The sequence below is a fragment of the Nicotiana tabacum genome, chromosome 3 (genome assembly GCF_000715075.1).
Source record: "Nicotiana tabacum cultivar K326 chromosome 3, ASM71507v2, whole genome shotgun sequence".
Lineage (NCBI taxonomy): Eukaryota > Viridiplantae > Streptophyta > Magnoliopsida > Solanales > Solanaceae > Nicotiana > Nicotiana tabacum.
In genome coordinates this window covers 6,575,348-6,592,397 of record NC_134082.1, presented here as the reverse complement: position 1 = coordinate 6,592,397, position 17,050 = coordinate 6,575,348, and the positions used below count along the sequence as shown (strand labels likewise).

General features: G+C 38.0%; 1 protein-coding gene across 7 annotated transcripts; it reads right to left on the bottom strand.

Annotated features, from left to right (window-relative positions):
- Window positions 1-531: 531 nt before the first annotated feature.
- LOC107763239 (putative late blight resistance protein homolog R1A-3) lies at window positions 532-11,210 on the bottom strand. 7 transcript variants are annotated; one of them, XM_075249162.1, is made up of 10 exons: window positions 11,081-11,210; window positions 10,840-10,965; window positions 8,070-8,288; window positions 7,273-7,572; window positions 3,170-6,665; window positions 3,060-3,091; window positions 2,144-2,945; window positions 1,928-2,019; window positions 1,397-1,682; window positions 532-1,299 (listed from the first exon to the last, which is right to left on the bottom strand). In XM_075249162.1, the coding sequence occupies exons 2-5, from the start codon at window positions 10,897-10,899 to the stop codon at window positions 3,204-3,206; spliced, it is 4,041 nt and encodes a 1,346-aa protein (XP_075105263.1). In that variant the 5' UTR covers window positions 10,900-10,965; window positions 11,081-11,210; the 3' UTR covers window positions 532-1,299; window positions 1,397-1,682; window positions 1,928-2,019; window positions 2,144-2,945; window positions 3,060-3,091; window positions 3,170-3,203. The 7 variants fall into 7 exon arrangements, with proteins under 7 accessions (XP_075105263.1, XP_075105265.1, XP_075105262.1 ...); XM_075249164.1 differs by having other exon boundaries at window positions 2,144-2,934; XM_075249163.1 differs by having other exon boundaries at window positions 678-1,682; window positions 2,144-2,192; window positions 2,567-2,945.
- Window positions 11,211-17,050: the final 5,840 nt, after the last annotated feature.

Sequence of the window (17,050 nt, the reverse complement as noted above, 5' to 3'; positions counted from 1 at the left end):
CAGACTGGTCTTACAATAGTACGAATTAAGGAAAGACACAACTACCTCCTAACCTACAACCCTAATACTCGACCTCCACCTCTTCCTATCAAGTGTCATGTCCTCGAAAATCTGAAAGTTCCTCGTAATATATTATATTATTTTCAATGAGCTTCTAATTGTGTGTTGTTACACAGCTAAAGGAGCAAGAGTAGCAGCCTCTGTCCAGCTAAATTATCTATACATGTAGAGCTAGCTGCAACATCTACAGCTGCATCTAATTGCAATAGCATTTCCAGAGGCAACACTTCCAAACCAACACAAATAACAACATAATATACGCCAGACATACAGCAGTTCTCGGAACACTAGCTAAACATATCCATGGGCTTCCACTGCTTTGTACACTGCCAAATACTTTTTTTTACCTACTATATAGCATTGATTTTCCATGCTATATAGTAGGTAAAAGTTACAGTAAATAGCAACTAGTATGCTGGTAGAAAGCAGTATAAATTTGAAAAATAGGGAGTTAATTGGTGAAAGAGATTAGGAGAATGGCATTGTATTGCATTCATAACATTTTCATCACTGTACTCGCCTATATACAAGCATGTCACTTGCAGGATATATTGTCACTTGAACTCATTAGCACACATCAAAGGCGTAGTGTTGTGGTGGTATTTTACATTCTCTGACTTAAAATCTTGGATTATCATTGAACAGGAAGAAGAAGAAAGGAGAAAGGAACAGGAAATATGAAAAAAGATGCCATAGCGAAAAAGAAGGAAAACATGGCTTCAACCCAAGTTGAACGCCCAAGTAGCCTACATTGGAGAGAGATTTCTGGGCAGCGTTCACAACTTTTCACATCATGAGTTAGCTTTTGCAGCCAAAGTTTGTGACAGAGTGCTATCGAAGCTTAGCATCACTAAAACTAGTGCTGCAGTTGAGCCGGGCTGTTATACAACAATCAAGGCATTGTCGATTTGGGAGGATGAAAGTGTGAGCTTCTTCTTTGTTGTTTCACAGAAGACGGAGCAAGAGTAGCAACAAAATTATCTACACATGTAGAACTAGCTGCAACTACAGCTGCATCTAATTGCAAATTCATCCACCTTCACTTGTTTTTCTTTCATCCCACGTGCATCAACTTGTTGCGCCTCACCACTGGCAGCAAGCGAGGTAGGTATAAAGACCGGAGAATTTGAATTTTCTGCATTACAGTTGAAGTTGCACCACCATCTACTCTTTCTTCACTGTTAAAACCACCAGCCTGCATCTCAATTAAAACTCGTGGTGCGTATGAATTCCACCAGCCTGCATCACAATTAAAACTCTATGCTGGGCTGATTGTGAAAGCTATATAAAAACTTGAAAAAGCTGAGATATAAGATATCTTGCAGAGGTTGTCCACCTTTTGTTTCACTTCTTGCTCATCAGTGGAGGAGGTAACATGTAGAGCTAAGTGCAACTACAGCTACACATGATAGTATCTCTCAGTGTTTGAAGGAGACAGGCTTACACTGCTTTGTACATTTCCAAGACTAACTTTTAGGAACGTTGATATTCGTATTGCCACTTCCTAAAGCATTATTCCCATGCCCTTGTAATACTTTTTTCAATAGCTTGCGCCATCAAAATCAACAATGGAGGCCTTAGAGATTCTTGACAGAGGAACAGAAGTGATAGCCATGTTCAGTCTGCAGAAGGTATTGAAAGCACAATGTATCAGCGAAGGAGGTGATAGCTTAGTGGCTCTTGCACATTTCGATTAAAAAATTTCAGTAGCGGTATAGTACTCAAATTTTTTCTTAGTGGGGTTCCTGCTGGACTGAAAGACTGCATCTTTACTCACATTAGGACTAGTACATTTTTCTGAAGTTTGCGATGGGATATCATGCATTGATGTATTAATAGGCACTGGAGGATTTTTAATAACACTTACCATTGCAGAACCTATTGAAACATCTGGACCTGAATATCCCCCCATCATATGCATCAATGGGCTGATTCTTGGTGCGCGTGAATTCCACAAGCCTGCATAACAATTAAAACTCTATGCGTCGATGAGCTGATTGAGATGGTATTTCTTGAAAGTTACATAAAAACTTGAAAAAGCTGAGATATAAGATAACTTTCATATAATACAGAAGTTAACCACCTTTTGTTTCACTTCTTGCTATCCTCCAAATACACCTTGTAATCAATATCTGAGTGAATATTATTCCATCATTGCGGAGAGTCAGCAATCCCAAATATGTTTCTGGACTTGAGAAGTAATGTATGATATGCAAACAATTCAAGCCATGCCAAAAAAGAAAAGAGAGTACACAAAAACAACAATTTGAAAGAACAAATCTTGAAATACATAACTAGAGTGCCTGTTTAAAGCATACAAAATGAAGAAAAAGTGGGGAAATTAGACAAAAGTAGTATAGTAATAATTGATATCCATACAAATCCATCACTTATTCACCACAACAGAATAAAGGAAAAAGGAAGGAAATAGCACGAAGAATGCAATAGATATGAATGTTTAGGAACTTATTTCATGTTCATCTTTAGACTCATTCCGAACAAGGACCTGAATCATGTCTTCTCCCATCATATCTTCAACATATTGCTTAATCTCGCAAGCAGAATCTTCAAGTTGACGGAGCAAGAGTAGCAGCAAAATTATCTACACAGCTGCATCTAATTGCAAATTCATCCACCTGCACTTGTTTTTCTTTCATCCCATGTGCATCAACTTGTTGCGCCTCACCACTGGCCACAGAGGTAGGTATAAAGACCGGAGAATTTGAATTTTCTGCATGATAGTTGAAGTTGCACCACCATCTACTCTTTCTTCACTGTTATGTAAGGTGAATTCACATCTTGATCAAGGATACAGCAGCCTCAACTCCAAATGCGTCGATGGGCTGATTCTTGGTGCGTGTGAATTCCACCAGCCTGCATCACAACTAAAACTCTATGCGTCGATGAGCTGATTGTGACGGTATTTGTTGAAAGATATATAAAAAACTTGAAAAAGCTGAGATATAAGATAACTTTCATATAGTACAGAGGTTGCCCACCTTTTGCTTCCTACAGCACTATTCTCATCATTCTGCAAAAGAAAATTACAGTGGTCAAACTCTACCACATATAATGAAATGAAGGAGGCAATAAGTTCGTCTATACTCACATATTTTCCCAGGGTAAAAGTGCTCAAGACTTGATCAATTATAAACAAGGACCTGAATATCCCCCATCATATCTTCAACATCTTGCTTAATCTTCAGAGCAGATGATTCAAGTCGACGGCTCCTCACCAGTTCGATACTTTTTAAGGAACAAATATCCCCGAAACTAGGCGGAATCTCCTTAAGCTTACGACAGTACCGCAGTCGTAATTTCTCAAGCGCAGGAAAGGATTCCTCTCTAACCTCCCACTTAGCAAGATTCACTCGCTGCAATGTCAAACATTTGAGATTCTGGAAGGTGTCTTCCTCCCCCATGTTCCATTCTTCCCCCTCGATGATTGCATTTTTAAGGTACAGGTCTTCAAGGTTGGACAGTCTGCCTATTGTTGATAGTGAATCGGATGTCAGAGGAAACTCACACAAACTCAACATTTTCACGCCCGAAGGGAAGTGAAAATCCCAAAGCCGATTTGCCGCTACAGAGAGCACATTATCATTTGTATTTGAACTTTCAAAAGTTACTTTGAGAGATTCTAGTTCATTTAGGAAGTCCAATTTCGGGAACCAATATCGCCCTGTTGAACAATCCCATGATTCCTTGAGATCAAATCGAAGCTCTTGAAGATTGGGAAACCTTTTGAAAATATCCTCTGTGTCTTTTGAATAGGAAACTTCGAGTCCCCGTAATAATCTCAAGCTCACTAACTTTGAGTCCTCTGCTACTAGTATTGGTTCATCTGTATCCAAATCAAAGAAAGAACAATCATCTATGCCCAGCACTCGCAACTTTACAAGATTCCAAATTGTTGGTAATATTACCAAGGGTGGTCCATATTTCTTCACCCACAGAGTTTCTAGATTCCAGAGATTTGAAAAAGACGAAGGCAGAGATTTAACTTCTGTCCGAATGTATAAGTACCTCAAATGAACCAATGTGCATATTTTATTCAGCAAAGAATCATTCACTGTGATAAAAAAGGTATCCAATTGCAACACTCTAAGAAGCCTCAAGTGTCTTAAGTGGCATATATCATAAAGAAGACTATTGTCACGATCTATGTGGTCAGTTATCCTCAAAGAATAGAGGTGTTTACCAGAATGCCTTTTATTTTTTGAATCGAACAGGGAAAAATTGTTATACCCAAAGTGCCCCTGACCATATTCAATTCTCATTCGACGTGGCATTAGATCTGAAGAAGATGATGATGGAGCACTTGAACTTATCTCGACAAACAACTTTTCCTCTCTTGCTTTTATCAAACAAAAGTCATGCACAAGATCATGAATTTGGCAAGTCTGGATTTTACCTATCTCATTGAAAGAAATTACTAAGCTACTGGAAATTAAATTATCCAAATAAACATCCATCACTTCTTCCACACTGTTCATCTCTGTGTTTTCCGCAAATCCTTCGGCATGCCAGAATCTTTTCAAAACTTCTACTGGAATTGCTCTATCCTTCCGATAACTTGCAAAGTAAAGTAAGCATGACTTTAAGGGATCAGATAAATGGTCATAACTTAATGCTATAACCTTCATCACGTCCTCTTCTTTCTGGAAAATAAAGGAATTCAAATTATTTCTAACTTCAAGCCACACACTCCTTTTCTTTTCCTTCCCCGCAATGACTCCAGCAATCAAATCAACCACCAAAGGAAGCCGTTTACAGTTTTGGACTATCTCTTCTCCAACATCCACTAGTTCATCAGGGCAACTTTCTTTTCCAAAGACCTTTTTCTCTAATAACTCCCAACTTTCTTCCGGTCTTAGCAATCGAAGGTCAAGAGGATCACTGTGGCGTTGTGCATGCATAGCGACTTTCTTTTCTCGAGTCGTCAAAATAAGTCGACTTCCTTTCTCAACTGTAGGAAAAGGTCTTGTCAACTCATCCCATGCTGCAGTGTCCCACAAATCATCTAAGACTATAAGGTACCTCTTTCCAAATAGATATTTTCGTAGCTCATCAGCAACATCAATATTCTCACTGAATTTCAAAACTGAGCCAGTAACTTGATTAAATAGTTTTTTCAGCAACTCCATCACGTCATACTTTTGATCAACTGTACACCATGCACGGATGTCAAAATGACCAACAACTGACTTATCATTATACACTTTGTACGCCAAAGTAGTTTTACCGGAACCCGGCATACCAGTGATCGAAATGACATCTAGTGTTTTTGGTCCACTAGTGAGTTTCCTAATTATCAAGTATGTCTCCTCTTTAAAACCTACGATTATTTTTCCAGCTATCGATGACTTGCGCTCAAGTGGCTTGCTGGGAGAGTTCACAACAATGACGCCCATGTTCTTGGGAATCTTCTCAAATAAATTTGAGACCCCTTCTTTGATAAGATTGATCTTTTCTATGGCAACGGGAAGTGAGAAAATTAGATGTAAGAGACCATTGTCTCTTACAATAATTGAATCAATGACATCTTTTGTCTCGTATGCCACATCTAAAACACGTGCCCAGAGATCTTTATACAATTCTTGCTGAACATTCCCGAAGAAAGATCTTATGAATTCCAGATCTTCTTTCACCATCCTGATTTCTTCCTCTATCAAAGCAACTAAATAAGCATTGGAATTGAGCAAATCATTTAAGTGTCTAAGTAGAAGATGCATGAACAGGGGTCCATCACTCATGGGAAAGCAGAGTTGAGATGAGTCCGGGGCTTTCAAGTAAACATCTTTGAGTTCTCTCTTCAGGAGTTCAATATTTTCGAGCAAGCCTAGAGTTGCACTATTTGTTACATAGGTACTCTCTCCATTCTTTGATTTCTCTTCCAAGTCGCGAGCAATAGCTGATACGTCCCTGGTAAGTGCTCCAACACGTGCTAGGAATTCAAACAACTTGCCAGTATGAATAAAGTCCCTAGCCACATCAGTGATAATGATTAATAGGAACTCTATCATGATATGAATATTTCGAGCCCCTGGAGTGCTTGCGGTAATAACATTTATCATGTGCTCCTGTAGATGAATAAGATATTCTCTAAGAATCTCCGGAGAGGTTTCTAGGAGCTGCTTAATAAAGTGTCCAACTTCTGCTGATGTGGAAGCGTTCAAATTTGTAAAACATATGTGCATAACCTCCAACTGAGTTGGAATAATCTCAAATAATAGATGTTCTAGAGAGTGTTCACCAATTTGATTAGGCCATAGGAAGCGTCCTACTCTCTCAGCCATTGGTTGAAACTGAGGTAAGACATATTCAACAATCTCATTCCCAACGCAACCATTCACTATCAACTCGTAGAAATCTCTTATGTTGCCACATACATTCTGAAGAATCTCATATTCTGTCATGAATGGAGAAAGTTGTTCACCATGATACTTGGAAAGATGGTGGAGATTCAGAAGTAGGAAGTCCAGCTCCAATATCAGCTTTTCAGTTAGATCCACGTCAACGGCTTTTTGAATTTCTTCATTCTTTAAGCTCTCTATGAAATCCAGAACATTGAGAGTGTCCTTGTGAAGGGTGGAAAATGGCACCTGCCAAAAGACCAAACATTATATCAAATTCTCACAAAGAAAGACAGTTAATTCTCTATATATTATTTTCTTCTGTCAAACATATAAACACAACCTCTTGAAAATAAGAACTAACAAGGATTGATAAGCTTTATAATGTTTAGTTGTTTTTTTCTTTATTCTTACAGCAAGAAGTTTATAATTCTATCAATAAGTTCCTATTCTTTTTTATAAAATAGTGAATGCACATGTCTCTGGTAGCAAAAACTTGCTCATACTTGGTATTTATACCAAATCATACTAACTTATAATGGTTACACGATTTAATAATGAAAGAATATATATTAAGTGAAAGAACTTTATGTGCAGACACATGACATGCATCTGTTGGTTTTGTATATAAAGTCACAATTAATTGGAAAGAAATAAAATAGAACAAACAAGAAATAAAATTTATCCGATTCATGATATTAAGAGAAAAAGTAGTATAGACGTCATGGATTTCAATTTCTTCAACCATAGGTACATTTGCCTCAATATTTTTAGCTTCAGATTCATTTACTGAAGTATGAAGTGAAGAAACAGAAGTAGAGGTGATTAAGTGAGGGTGGGAATAATCACAACATACGTCACGAATTTCAATGTCTTCAACCATAGGTTCCTTTGCTGAAGTGTGAGGAGCAAGTTTCTGCAAATAAACACCAATAGCATCAAGGAACAACCCAGAACGCCCGTGAAATCCCACAATAGCTACACCTTCTTCCATCACAAGTGAAAATGGGGTTCCGGCAGCCTCACACCCAAATGGTCCATAATTCTTTGCATTAGTTATAAAACATAGAGATTTTATAATCGAACGGTCGTAAAAACGTCCAAATGTCCCCTTGATGCCAGTTAAATATTCCAATGGAGTTGCCTCAATAACAACCTGAGATTATTGCAAATTACATATCGGTTAAATAAGCAGCAGAGTTGGGAATTTTGATAAGAATTCAGAAAAGCGCAAGCATGTCATATTAGGATTCAAAATCTCTTACCTAAATCAAATTTGGACCCTTAGTTGAATCCTCCCAATGCAAAGGAAGCAACAAACTTAAATATGAAGTAACAGGTTCATTCATATCTTTGACTTGAAAGATGCTTATATAACTATAGATTTTACACTATGTATACTAAAATTGCAAAAAGTTGCTACACTATCATATTAAGTTGACCTATAACATGATTTTTCATATCAAGAGTTTGATAAGGTAACTTGAAGGCTGTAAGATAAACGAATAAGCGCTATAACTAGTTTAATTGTCTTAATAATTAAATGTTTTACATAATTTAAGCTCATTTCTATGACATGACACAAAATAAACTTGAGAAGAACGTGACAATTATGAGAAATAAATATGTTGACCATAATCTTTTTGGACTTACCTTGTCTCTTCGACCTCCATCCCCACCAAACTTTGGTGAGTCGATGGTAGTACCTTGTTCAGTAATGGTTCTGAACATGATGGAGTCTATAACATCTCCATGAGCAATCAATATTTCTTTAATAGGACTTTTCAGCATGTAATTCCATTCTGATCCACCAGTGCCTCCCCATGGCTCCAACAATATTGAGTCCGCTTGATCGTAACTCACTTGATTTCCCTTCACATACATAACAAATCAATGGATCCATTATATGCTGTGAAAAAAATAGAATGAATATAGATACAGTCATGTAATAGAATAGAAAGCAAGTGCCACTACTGGCGATTTGCTTTGATTTTTTTTTCAATCCCTTTCTCTTGATATTTCTTATGATCATTCTATTTAAAGTTATTCATTCTATATAGGGAAAATGCATAAGTACCCCCATGACCTATAGTCGGATTTCAACTACACACTTTATCTTTACGGGGGCTATTACCCCTGAACTATTTTGAAATAGGGGTCCTATTACCCCCTCCCCCGAACTATTTCAAAATAGAATTATTTGCACCCTAAAGGCTTATGTGGCAGAGCGTGTGTATTTCACTCTCCGTGAGAGAGTGAGAGGCAAAATTATAATTTTAATTTCTAGAAAAAATTTACTTTCTTAATTTTTTTTAAATTAAATATATAATTTCTCACGTTTTCCTTTTTTCTGTTCTTTTCCCTTGTCTTCTTCTTTTACTTCACTTTTTCGACATCATTCGTCGGCGACGTTGTCCGACTTTTCTTCTTTCATTTATCATGCTAATATGCTTCTTCTTTCTCTTTCTTTCACACGCAATAACACTCTCAAAAAGATTTATTCATATGCAGAATAAAATATACTCAGATCTGAAAAAATATCTATCATCAGAAAATCTTAATTTATTCTATTTCAAAATGGTTTAGGGGGAGATAATAGGAACCCCAAAGATAAAGTGTGTAGTTGGAAATCCGACTATAGGTCAGGGGGTACTTATCAATTTTCCCTTCTATATAAGGTGTTAGAAGAGTAACATAAGTCATTAGTTTTTTTTTTTTCAATCCCTTTCTCTTAATATTTCTTATGATCATTCTATTTAAAGTTATTCATTCTATATAAGGTTTTAGAAGAGTAACACAAGTCATTAGCTTTAAGAAAGTGATCTGTGCTTGTGTGTAAGTATGAGGTGAAGTAAAGGAAGTAGAGGTGATTGAGCAAATGAGGAAATAATCACTTAAACCTAGCATTTAACCACGTCGTGTCTCTCCGTTTTCATCTTTATATTTCTTTGTTGCCCAGTGAATACTAAGATTCAAAGGTTAGAGGATCAATTTAGGGAGAGGAAAAGAGGCATAACGTCAAAAATTAACATATTGGAACCAAAAAGAAAGATCATAAAGGATCATTGACACATGGGCATCTAATCATATGACAGGTTGTTTAAAATTATTGCATAATGTGCGAAAAATATATAGATGTCCTGTTGCTTCGCCTGATGGAAGCAATGTTGTAGCCACCAACGAGGGTTCAACAAAGCTTGTAGGGAATTTGGTTTTGAAAAATATTCTTTATGTGTCCGGCTTAACGTGCAATTGATATCTATGTCGCGATTGATGGATCACTCAGATTGTTTTCCTATGCATTAAACTTTTATGTCTTATACATGACATCACCTCAAGGATGTTGTCTGGAGTGTGTGAACGAAGAGATGGACTCTACTGTTTTTTTAGAACAAGTCGAGGGTGTGTTCCCTGAAGATAGGTGGTGTTGACTCGTTGAATCTTTGGTACAAGCATTTGGGACAACCTTCTCTACAAGTGAACTAATCAATTTTTGCTGTAGATTTAAAAAAATTGGTGTTCTGTATAAGAGTTGTGATGTGTGTCATCGAACAAAACAATAGAAAGAAAAATTTTCTTTGAGTGATTTTAGAGTTTCTAGCATTTGTGAATTAATTTATTGTAAATTGTAATTTATAGGGACCTTATCGAATGACTTCGTCTTGAGGTGCATCGTATTTTTTATTATTGAAGATGATTATTCGCGTGCTGTGTAGATTTTTTTATTGATTGATAAGAAAGAAGTAGCCAAACTGTAAAGAAATGTTTTGCTATGATAGAGAGACAATTCAATAAGCGTGGAAAGAAAACATCATCACATATTAAACGTAGCACGGTCCTTGCATTTTCAAGGTAATTTACCTATAGCCTTTTGTTGGGGGGGGGGGGGGAATGTATTTGACGGCATGCCATTTGATTAATCGAGCTCCGTCCTTAACTTTGAATGGAAAAACCCCTTATGAGCTTTTATATGGTCGAGTGCCTATGTATGGGCATCTTCAAGTATTTGGATACGTGTGTTTATGCACATAATTTAGGGAGGACTGAAGTCGTAGGTGTATTTTTTTCATATTTGTTAGGACTAGGATTTACCATTTGTATATATATTCTTGTTACTCAACAGATAAAGGCAAGTTTTTTCTCTTCGTTTTTGACCGAAACTCGGTCTATATTTTGGCAACAACCATTAAATAAATTGTATATATCTTGTATGTTGGTTGTATAAACGACATACAATATATACAACTAACATAGTTTTATACAAGTTGTATATAAGTTGTATGTATATATAATTTTTTTACCGCATTCTGTACAATAAAAGGTTAAATTCAAATTGTATATATTTGTAGCTTTTGACTGAAACTACTATTAAGGGTTGTGTGCCTTTTCTTTTATATATGACTGTACAAATTGTATGACATACCGATAATTTGATTGCTTTCCCTTTCTCTCTTTCTCCTACAATTTCTTTTCCTCTTTCCATTGTTGTAAGTGTTCCTTCCCTTCCTTTCAGGTTCTCAAGATCTGATGTATAAACTATACATAAAACCTACTCAGGAGAAAGAATACAAAGAAACTGAAGAAAGTCATTGCAGAAAACACGATTGCAGATATAAAAATTCAGTTAAATAAACTTTGTTTAGCTAAGACCATGCTTGACTAACCTTTTTAATTGAGATATAATGGTTGCTCCTCTCTGTTTTTGTGTATGTATGAATTCTCCCCTATTTAGAGATAAAGAAGTTGAAAATTCGAAATAGGATAAAGGGCATTGATGCTAGGTAGAAATTGGTTGGACGCCAATTTTGAAATATATAGTCTTTAATTAAGAAAAGGCCCAAAATAGTCCAGTATCTTTGGACTTTTAACTCAAATTAGTCCTATTTCTTTTACATGGAACACTAATAGTCCACATTCTTTAATAAAGTAGTACACTTTTAGTCTCCATGTTCGATTTGGAAAAAACAATTCCATAGGAAAATATTTTCCTAGAAAATGAGTGGTTATCATTTGTTTTTTATTGTTTGGTTGCTATGTGAAAAACTTTTTTCGAATTTTTTTTTTAGTGTTTGTTTAGAGAGTAAAAAATATTTTTTAAAAATTTTTTTATGCTACTTTTCTTACCCCTTCCCCTTCTCCCAAATCCTCATGTTTCTCGTGCCCCCCTTCCCCCTCCCTTCCCCTCCTCCCAACCCCGATTACCCAACGATTTCAAGACTCTATTTTCTTTAAGAATTTAATTATCCTTTTAAAAGTTTATACAAATCCAAAGGTACTAATGTGTTGCTTTACCTTTTCTCGCGAAAATAACGTTGAAATATGTGTTACATAATTAAAAAAAATACTCTTTTTGGTTGAAAAAGAAAGTACTCTTTCTACAACATGAAAAAAGTACTTATTTTGTTAAAATAAAATAAAATACCTTTTCTATATCATGAAAAGAAAATACTTTTTGCTACATCATTTTATTGAAATGAAAGAAAATATTTTTTCTATATCATAAAAAGAAGAAGAATTAACCAAATAGCCGCCTACCTAACTACTTAAACTAAAAATAGCCAGTGGAGGTATAATATATGTATAATTTATGTATTATATATGTATAATTATGTATAATCAAAGGTAATATATATATATATATATATATATATATATATATATATATATATATATATGGGATAAAATGTAAATAGTCAAGAAAAGTTTGAAGAAAAGGGCGTGGAAGGTTGAAGAAATATTTTGGAAAATGTTTTTCCTTTTCTTGATAGGGAAAACATTTTTCTCCTATTGGAGAAAAATATTTTTCAAAACATTTAAGCCAACCAAATATGAGAAAATTGAAAAATATTTTTCGAAAAATATTCTTTTTCATATCAAACATGGAGACTAAAAGAGTATCACTTTATTAAAAAATGTGGACTATTAATGCTCCATGTGAAAGAAATAGGACTAATTTGAGTTAAATTCCAAAGATATTGAACTATTTTGGGCCTTTTCTCGTCTTTAGTTTCTTTATGTTTATTAGAAGTGAGCACTATTGATATATTTACTCTTTTATAAGGCAGTGTTTGACTTGTCACCAAGTTCAAAAATGTAATAACTCGGCCGGTCGTTTTAAATATTACAACCTCATTCCCTCATTTACTGCTCAATTTGTGCTTTCCAGTTGTTATATGACTTGTCGTAGAAATCGATTCAGGTCCGGTGAGGTCTTGGAATGAATGGGAACACTTAGTCCAAAGTTTAAAACTTAAGTTGAAAAGGTTGGCTAGATGTCGACCTATGTGTAAATGACCCCGAAATAAAGTTTTGATGATTCCAATAGCTCCGTATGGTAATTTTGGACTTAGGAGCATGTCCGAAAAATTATTTGGAAACCCGTAGCTAAATTAGGCTTGAAAAGAAATTTAAGTTTGGAAGTTTGACCGGGGAGTTGACTTTTTGATAGTGGAGTCAGAATCCAGTTTTGACCATTTTCGTATGTAACGACCCGGCCGGTCGTTTCATGAGTTACCACTCTATTTCTCTCATTTCTGCTTCTTCATGTGTTGTTCAGTTGTATTATGTGGTATCGGGTTGGTTGGGTCGGGTTCGGAGTGATTTTGGAAAGGAATGAGGCACTTAGTCTCTTTTGAGTAAGCTTAAGTTGGAAAAGTCAACCGGAGGTTGACTTATGTGAAAAAGGTCTCGGATGTGAATTTCTGTGATTCGGATAGCTTCGTTAGGTGATTTGGGACTTGGGAGCGTGATCGGAATGCATTTTGGAGGCCCGGGGTAGATTTAGGCTTGAATTGGCGAAATTGAAATTTTGGCGTTTTCCGGTTAGTAATGAAAATTTTGATATAGGGGTCGGAATGGAATTTTGAAAATTGGAGTAGGTCCGTTGTGTCATTTGGGATGTGTGTGAAAAATTTCAGGTCATTCAGATGAGGTTTGATAGACTTTTTGATCGTTCGCGGAATTTTAAAGTTTTGGAATCCTTAGGCTTGAATCCGAGGGTGTTTTGATGTTGTTTTGAGTGTCCGAAAGTTGGAACAAGTTTGAATAGTGGTATGTGACTTGTTGGCATGTTTTGTTGAGGTCCCAAGGGCCTCGAGATGGATTTGGATGGTTGACGGAGAGTTTGGGTTTTTGGAGTTGTGCTGCAGATTTTCTGCTTCTATCATTTCCATACCTGCAGATTGGGGACCACAGGTGCAATGTCATAGATGTGCAGAGGAGGTTGCAGAAGTGGTCCGGGGTCAGTAGGAGCTTGACCACAGGTGCGGAGCTTCTATCGCTCCTGCGGGGCCGCAAGTGCGAGTTTTAGCCGCAGATGCGGAGTTGGGCCCTTAAGTGATAACCGCAGGTGTGGTTACTTTGACCGCAGAAGTGGTCCACAAATGTGAGTAAAGAGGTCGCAGGTGCGACATCACTGGGTAGAACATATAAATAGATACCTTCGCGAATATTTGGCTTATTTCATCAATTTCTCATTCGTGTTGGAGTTTGTGGAAGCAATTTGAAGAGGGAATTCAAGGGAATTTTGTGGAGCTAAGGTTCTTCGAACTAAAACTCATTTCTATGGTGATATTTTACTGATTTGACATGGAGTTTATGGAAACTAGTGGTTAAAATTGGGGGTTTAGGGTTTGAAATTAGAGACTTTGATTTAGGAATTTAAGGGGTCGTTTGTGGTCGAATTTTGATGTATTTGGTATGGATGAACTCTTGAGAGTGTAAGGATTCTAGTTTTGTGATTTTTATTAGAATTCGAGATGTAGGCCTGGGGGTCGAGTTTGGCCAATTTCAGGATTTTTTAGTTAATTCGATTATTTTCGCTTGGGCTTTGTTCATTCAGCGTGTATTAATGGCATGAATCTGGTTTTGGTGAGATTCGAAGCATTTTTAGGCCGATTCGAGAGGCAAGGGCATCGCATGCTAGAGTTTGGACCGGATTGAGGTAAGCAATGATTGTAAATATTGTCCTAAGGGTATAAAACCCCGAATTTCACATCGTTGTGCTACTTGGAGGTGACACACACGTTAGATGACGAGCGTGGGGTCGTGCACCGTTGGGGGATTGTGACTTGATCCGTCCCGTATGACTATTAAGTTGTGTATTTGATTGAAAAACTGTTTGATATCATTGTGTTTTGAAAAGTATTTCCATGTTTTGGGCTGAATGCCATATCTAGGCCTTATGCCAACTATTTTGGACTCTTAGGGGCTTTTTACTAATATTCCTCCCTGTTTCGACTTATTATTTGTACTCAGTCATGCTATATTTTATCGATTTCATAACTCAGTCGTATTTACTCCGTTTTGATACTTTAAATGATATTTTGGGCTGAGTTTCCTGTTTTACTATTGCCCGAGTGGCTTGAGAGGTTTCTTACTGAATGAGGCTGAGGGCCTGTGGTGTAAGGATATTATGGGATCGGGCTGCATGCCGCAGCACGTTGTTACTGATTCTTGTTATTATGAGGTTGAGGGCCTATTTGATTATGCTACAAGCTGGCTTGTTATAGCGCTTGGGCTGTAGGAGCCCCTCCAGAGTCTAAACACTCCTAGTGAGCGCGGGTACCCAGTGTGAGAGATGTGATATTGCCCGAAGGGCTATTGTTGTTTTATGTTGTTGCTCGAGGGGCTGATTACGAGTGATTGTGAGGTAGCTCGAGGGGTTGGATCTGTTGATATTTTGCCGGAGGGGCGATTGTGGTACATGTTTTGCCCGAGGGGTTGTTTACCTTTCTATCCTTTTACCCACTATTTTCATCGCTCGTTTGGAACTACTGAAAGATGTTTTTAAAAAGGTTTTACTGAACTGAGTTGTTTTTACGAGTTTTATTGATTTACTATATTGTTCTGCACATATACGGTTTTGCTATAGTGCTATGACGTGAAATTACCCGTTTTCTTACTGCTCAACTGCTTTTACTTTTATTACTTACTAAGTTGGCGTACTCACATTACTCCCTGCACCTTGTGTGCAGATCCAGGAGTCTCGGGATGCGACAGTGAGTGTTTATCAGTCTTCCAGTAGGTCTCCGGAGTTGACTAGGTAGTTGCTTGGCGTTCGCAGCCCAGTGCTTCTCCTTCCTATCTTATTCATATTGTCTTAGTATTTTATTTTTGGACTATGTTGTCCTTTCTTGTTCCTAGACGAGCTGTAGTTGCTCATGACCGGTGACACCCCGATTGTCGAGCTTGTGTTGTATTTTTGCACTGCTTATTCTAACTTATATTATGTGATTTTAGTTAATTAATGGCTTGAAATGACTTATTATGAATTTCTGGTTGGTTTTGGGATTTGTGTCGGCTGACCTAGTTTCACGTTAGGCGCTAGTACGATCGTGCCAGTTTTAGAGTCGTGACAAGTTGGTATCATAACCTAGGTTACATAGGTCTCACGAGTCATGAGCAGGTTTAGTAGAGTCGCGGATCAGTACGGTGACGTCTGTACTTATCCTCGGGAGGCTGCAGAACCTTTAGGAAAAACTTCATATTCTTGAATTTCTGTTGTGCGAATTTGTTGATTCTAGTACTAAACTTCTGTTATTATATTCTCTCACAGATGGTGAGGACACGTGCTACCGGTCAGGACGGACGACCACTAGTACCACCAGCTGGGGCCACTAGAGGCCGAGGACGTGATCGAGGCCGTGGTAGGGGCAGGGTGTAGCCCGCACAACAGCTAGGGAAGCACCTGCAGATCCACCAGTCACCCCAGTTCATGATCAGGTCCCAGTTATGGACGCTCCAGCAGCACCAGCTCAGGCACCGGCTGTGCCTATTGTGATTCTAGGACTTCAGGAGGCCCTGGCCCAGATTCTATCAGTGTGCACTGGCCTAGCTCAGGGGATCTTAGTTACTACAACCATAGCTACTTCTCAGACTGGGAGAGGCACTCAAACCCCCGCCGCTCGCACACCTGAGCAGGCCGTGCAGGGACTTTAAACTCTAGGGGCACCTCTAGCCCAGCTGGTTGCAGCTGCTCGGGACTATGTAGCTCCTGTTATGCCAGAGGACGAGCAGCGCAGGTTGGAGAGGTTTGGTAGACTTCAGCCTCCGACTTTCAGTGGTGCAGAGGGCGAGGATGCCCAGGTTTCTTGGACAAATGTCAGAGGATGCTTCAGACCGCAAGTATTCTGGAGACCAGTGGGGTCTCATTCACTACTTTCTAGTTCTGTGGGGCTGCACTTAGTTGGTGGGAGGCTTACGAGAGGTGTAGGCTAGTTGGCGTAGCGCCCCTTTCTTGGCAGTAGTTCTCTATTCTCTTTTTGGAGAAGTTTGTACCTGAGTCTAGCCGAGAGGAGCTGCGCAGGCAGTTCGAGCTGCTTTGTCAGAGCGATAGGTCTGTTACACAGTATGAGATGCGGTTCTCTGAGTTGGCTTGTCATACGGTCTAGTTGGTTCCCACAGATCGAGAGAGGATCAGGAGGTTTATAGATGGCCTTGATTTTCAGCTTCGGTTGCTTATGACCAGAGAGAGAGTATCTAGTGCTACCTTTGATGAGGTTGTTGACATAGCTCAATAGATTGAGATGGTTCATGATCAATAGAGGGTTGAGAGGGAGGCTAAGAGGCCTTGTTGTCAGGGTGGATTCAGCGGTACTCATCACAAAGGTCAATTTCAGCACGATAGAGGCCAT

Bases quoted from the DNA above. Each gene is read 5' to 3' on its own strand.
- LOC107763239 (XM_075249162.1), bottom strand. From the start codon at position 10,899: ATGGAAAGAGGAAAAGAAATTGTAGGAGAAAGAGAGAAAGGGAAAGCA. The intron at 7,573-8,069 runs GTAAGTCCAAAA...CAATAATCTCAG, and splicing joins ATGGAGGTCGAAGAGACAAG to GTTGTTATTGAGGCAACTCC. The intron at 6,666-7,272 runs GTATGTTGTGAT...GTCTTTTGGCAG, and splicing joins AAGACATTGAAATTCGTGAC to GTGCCATTTTCCACCCTTCA.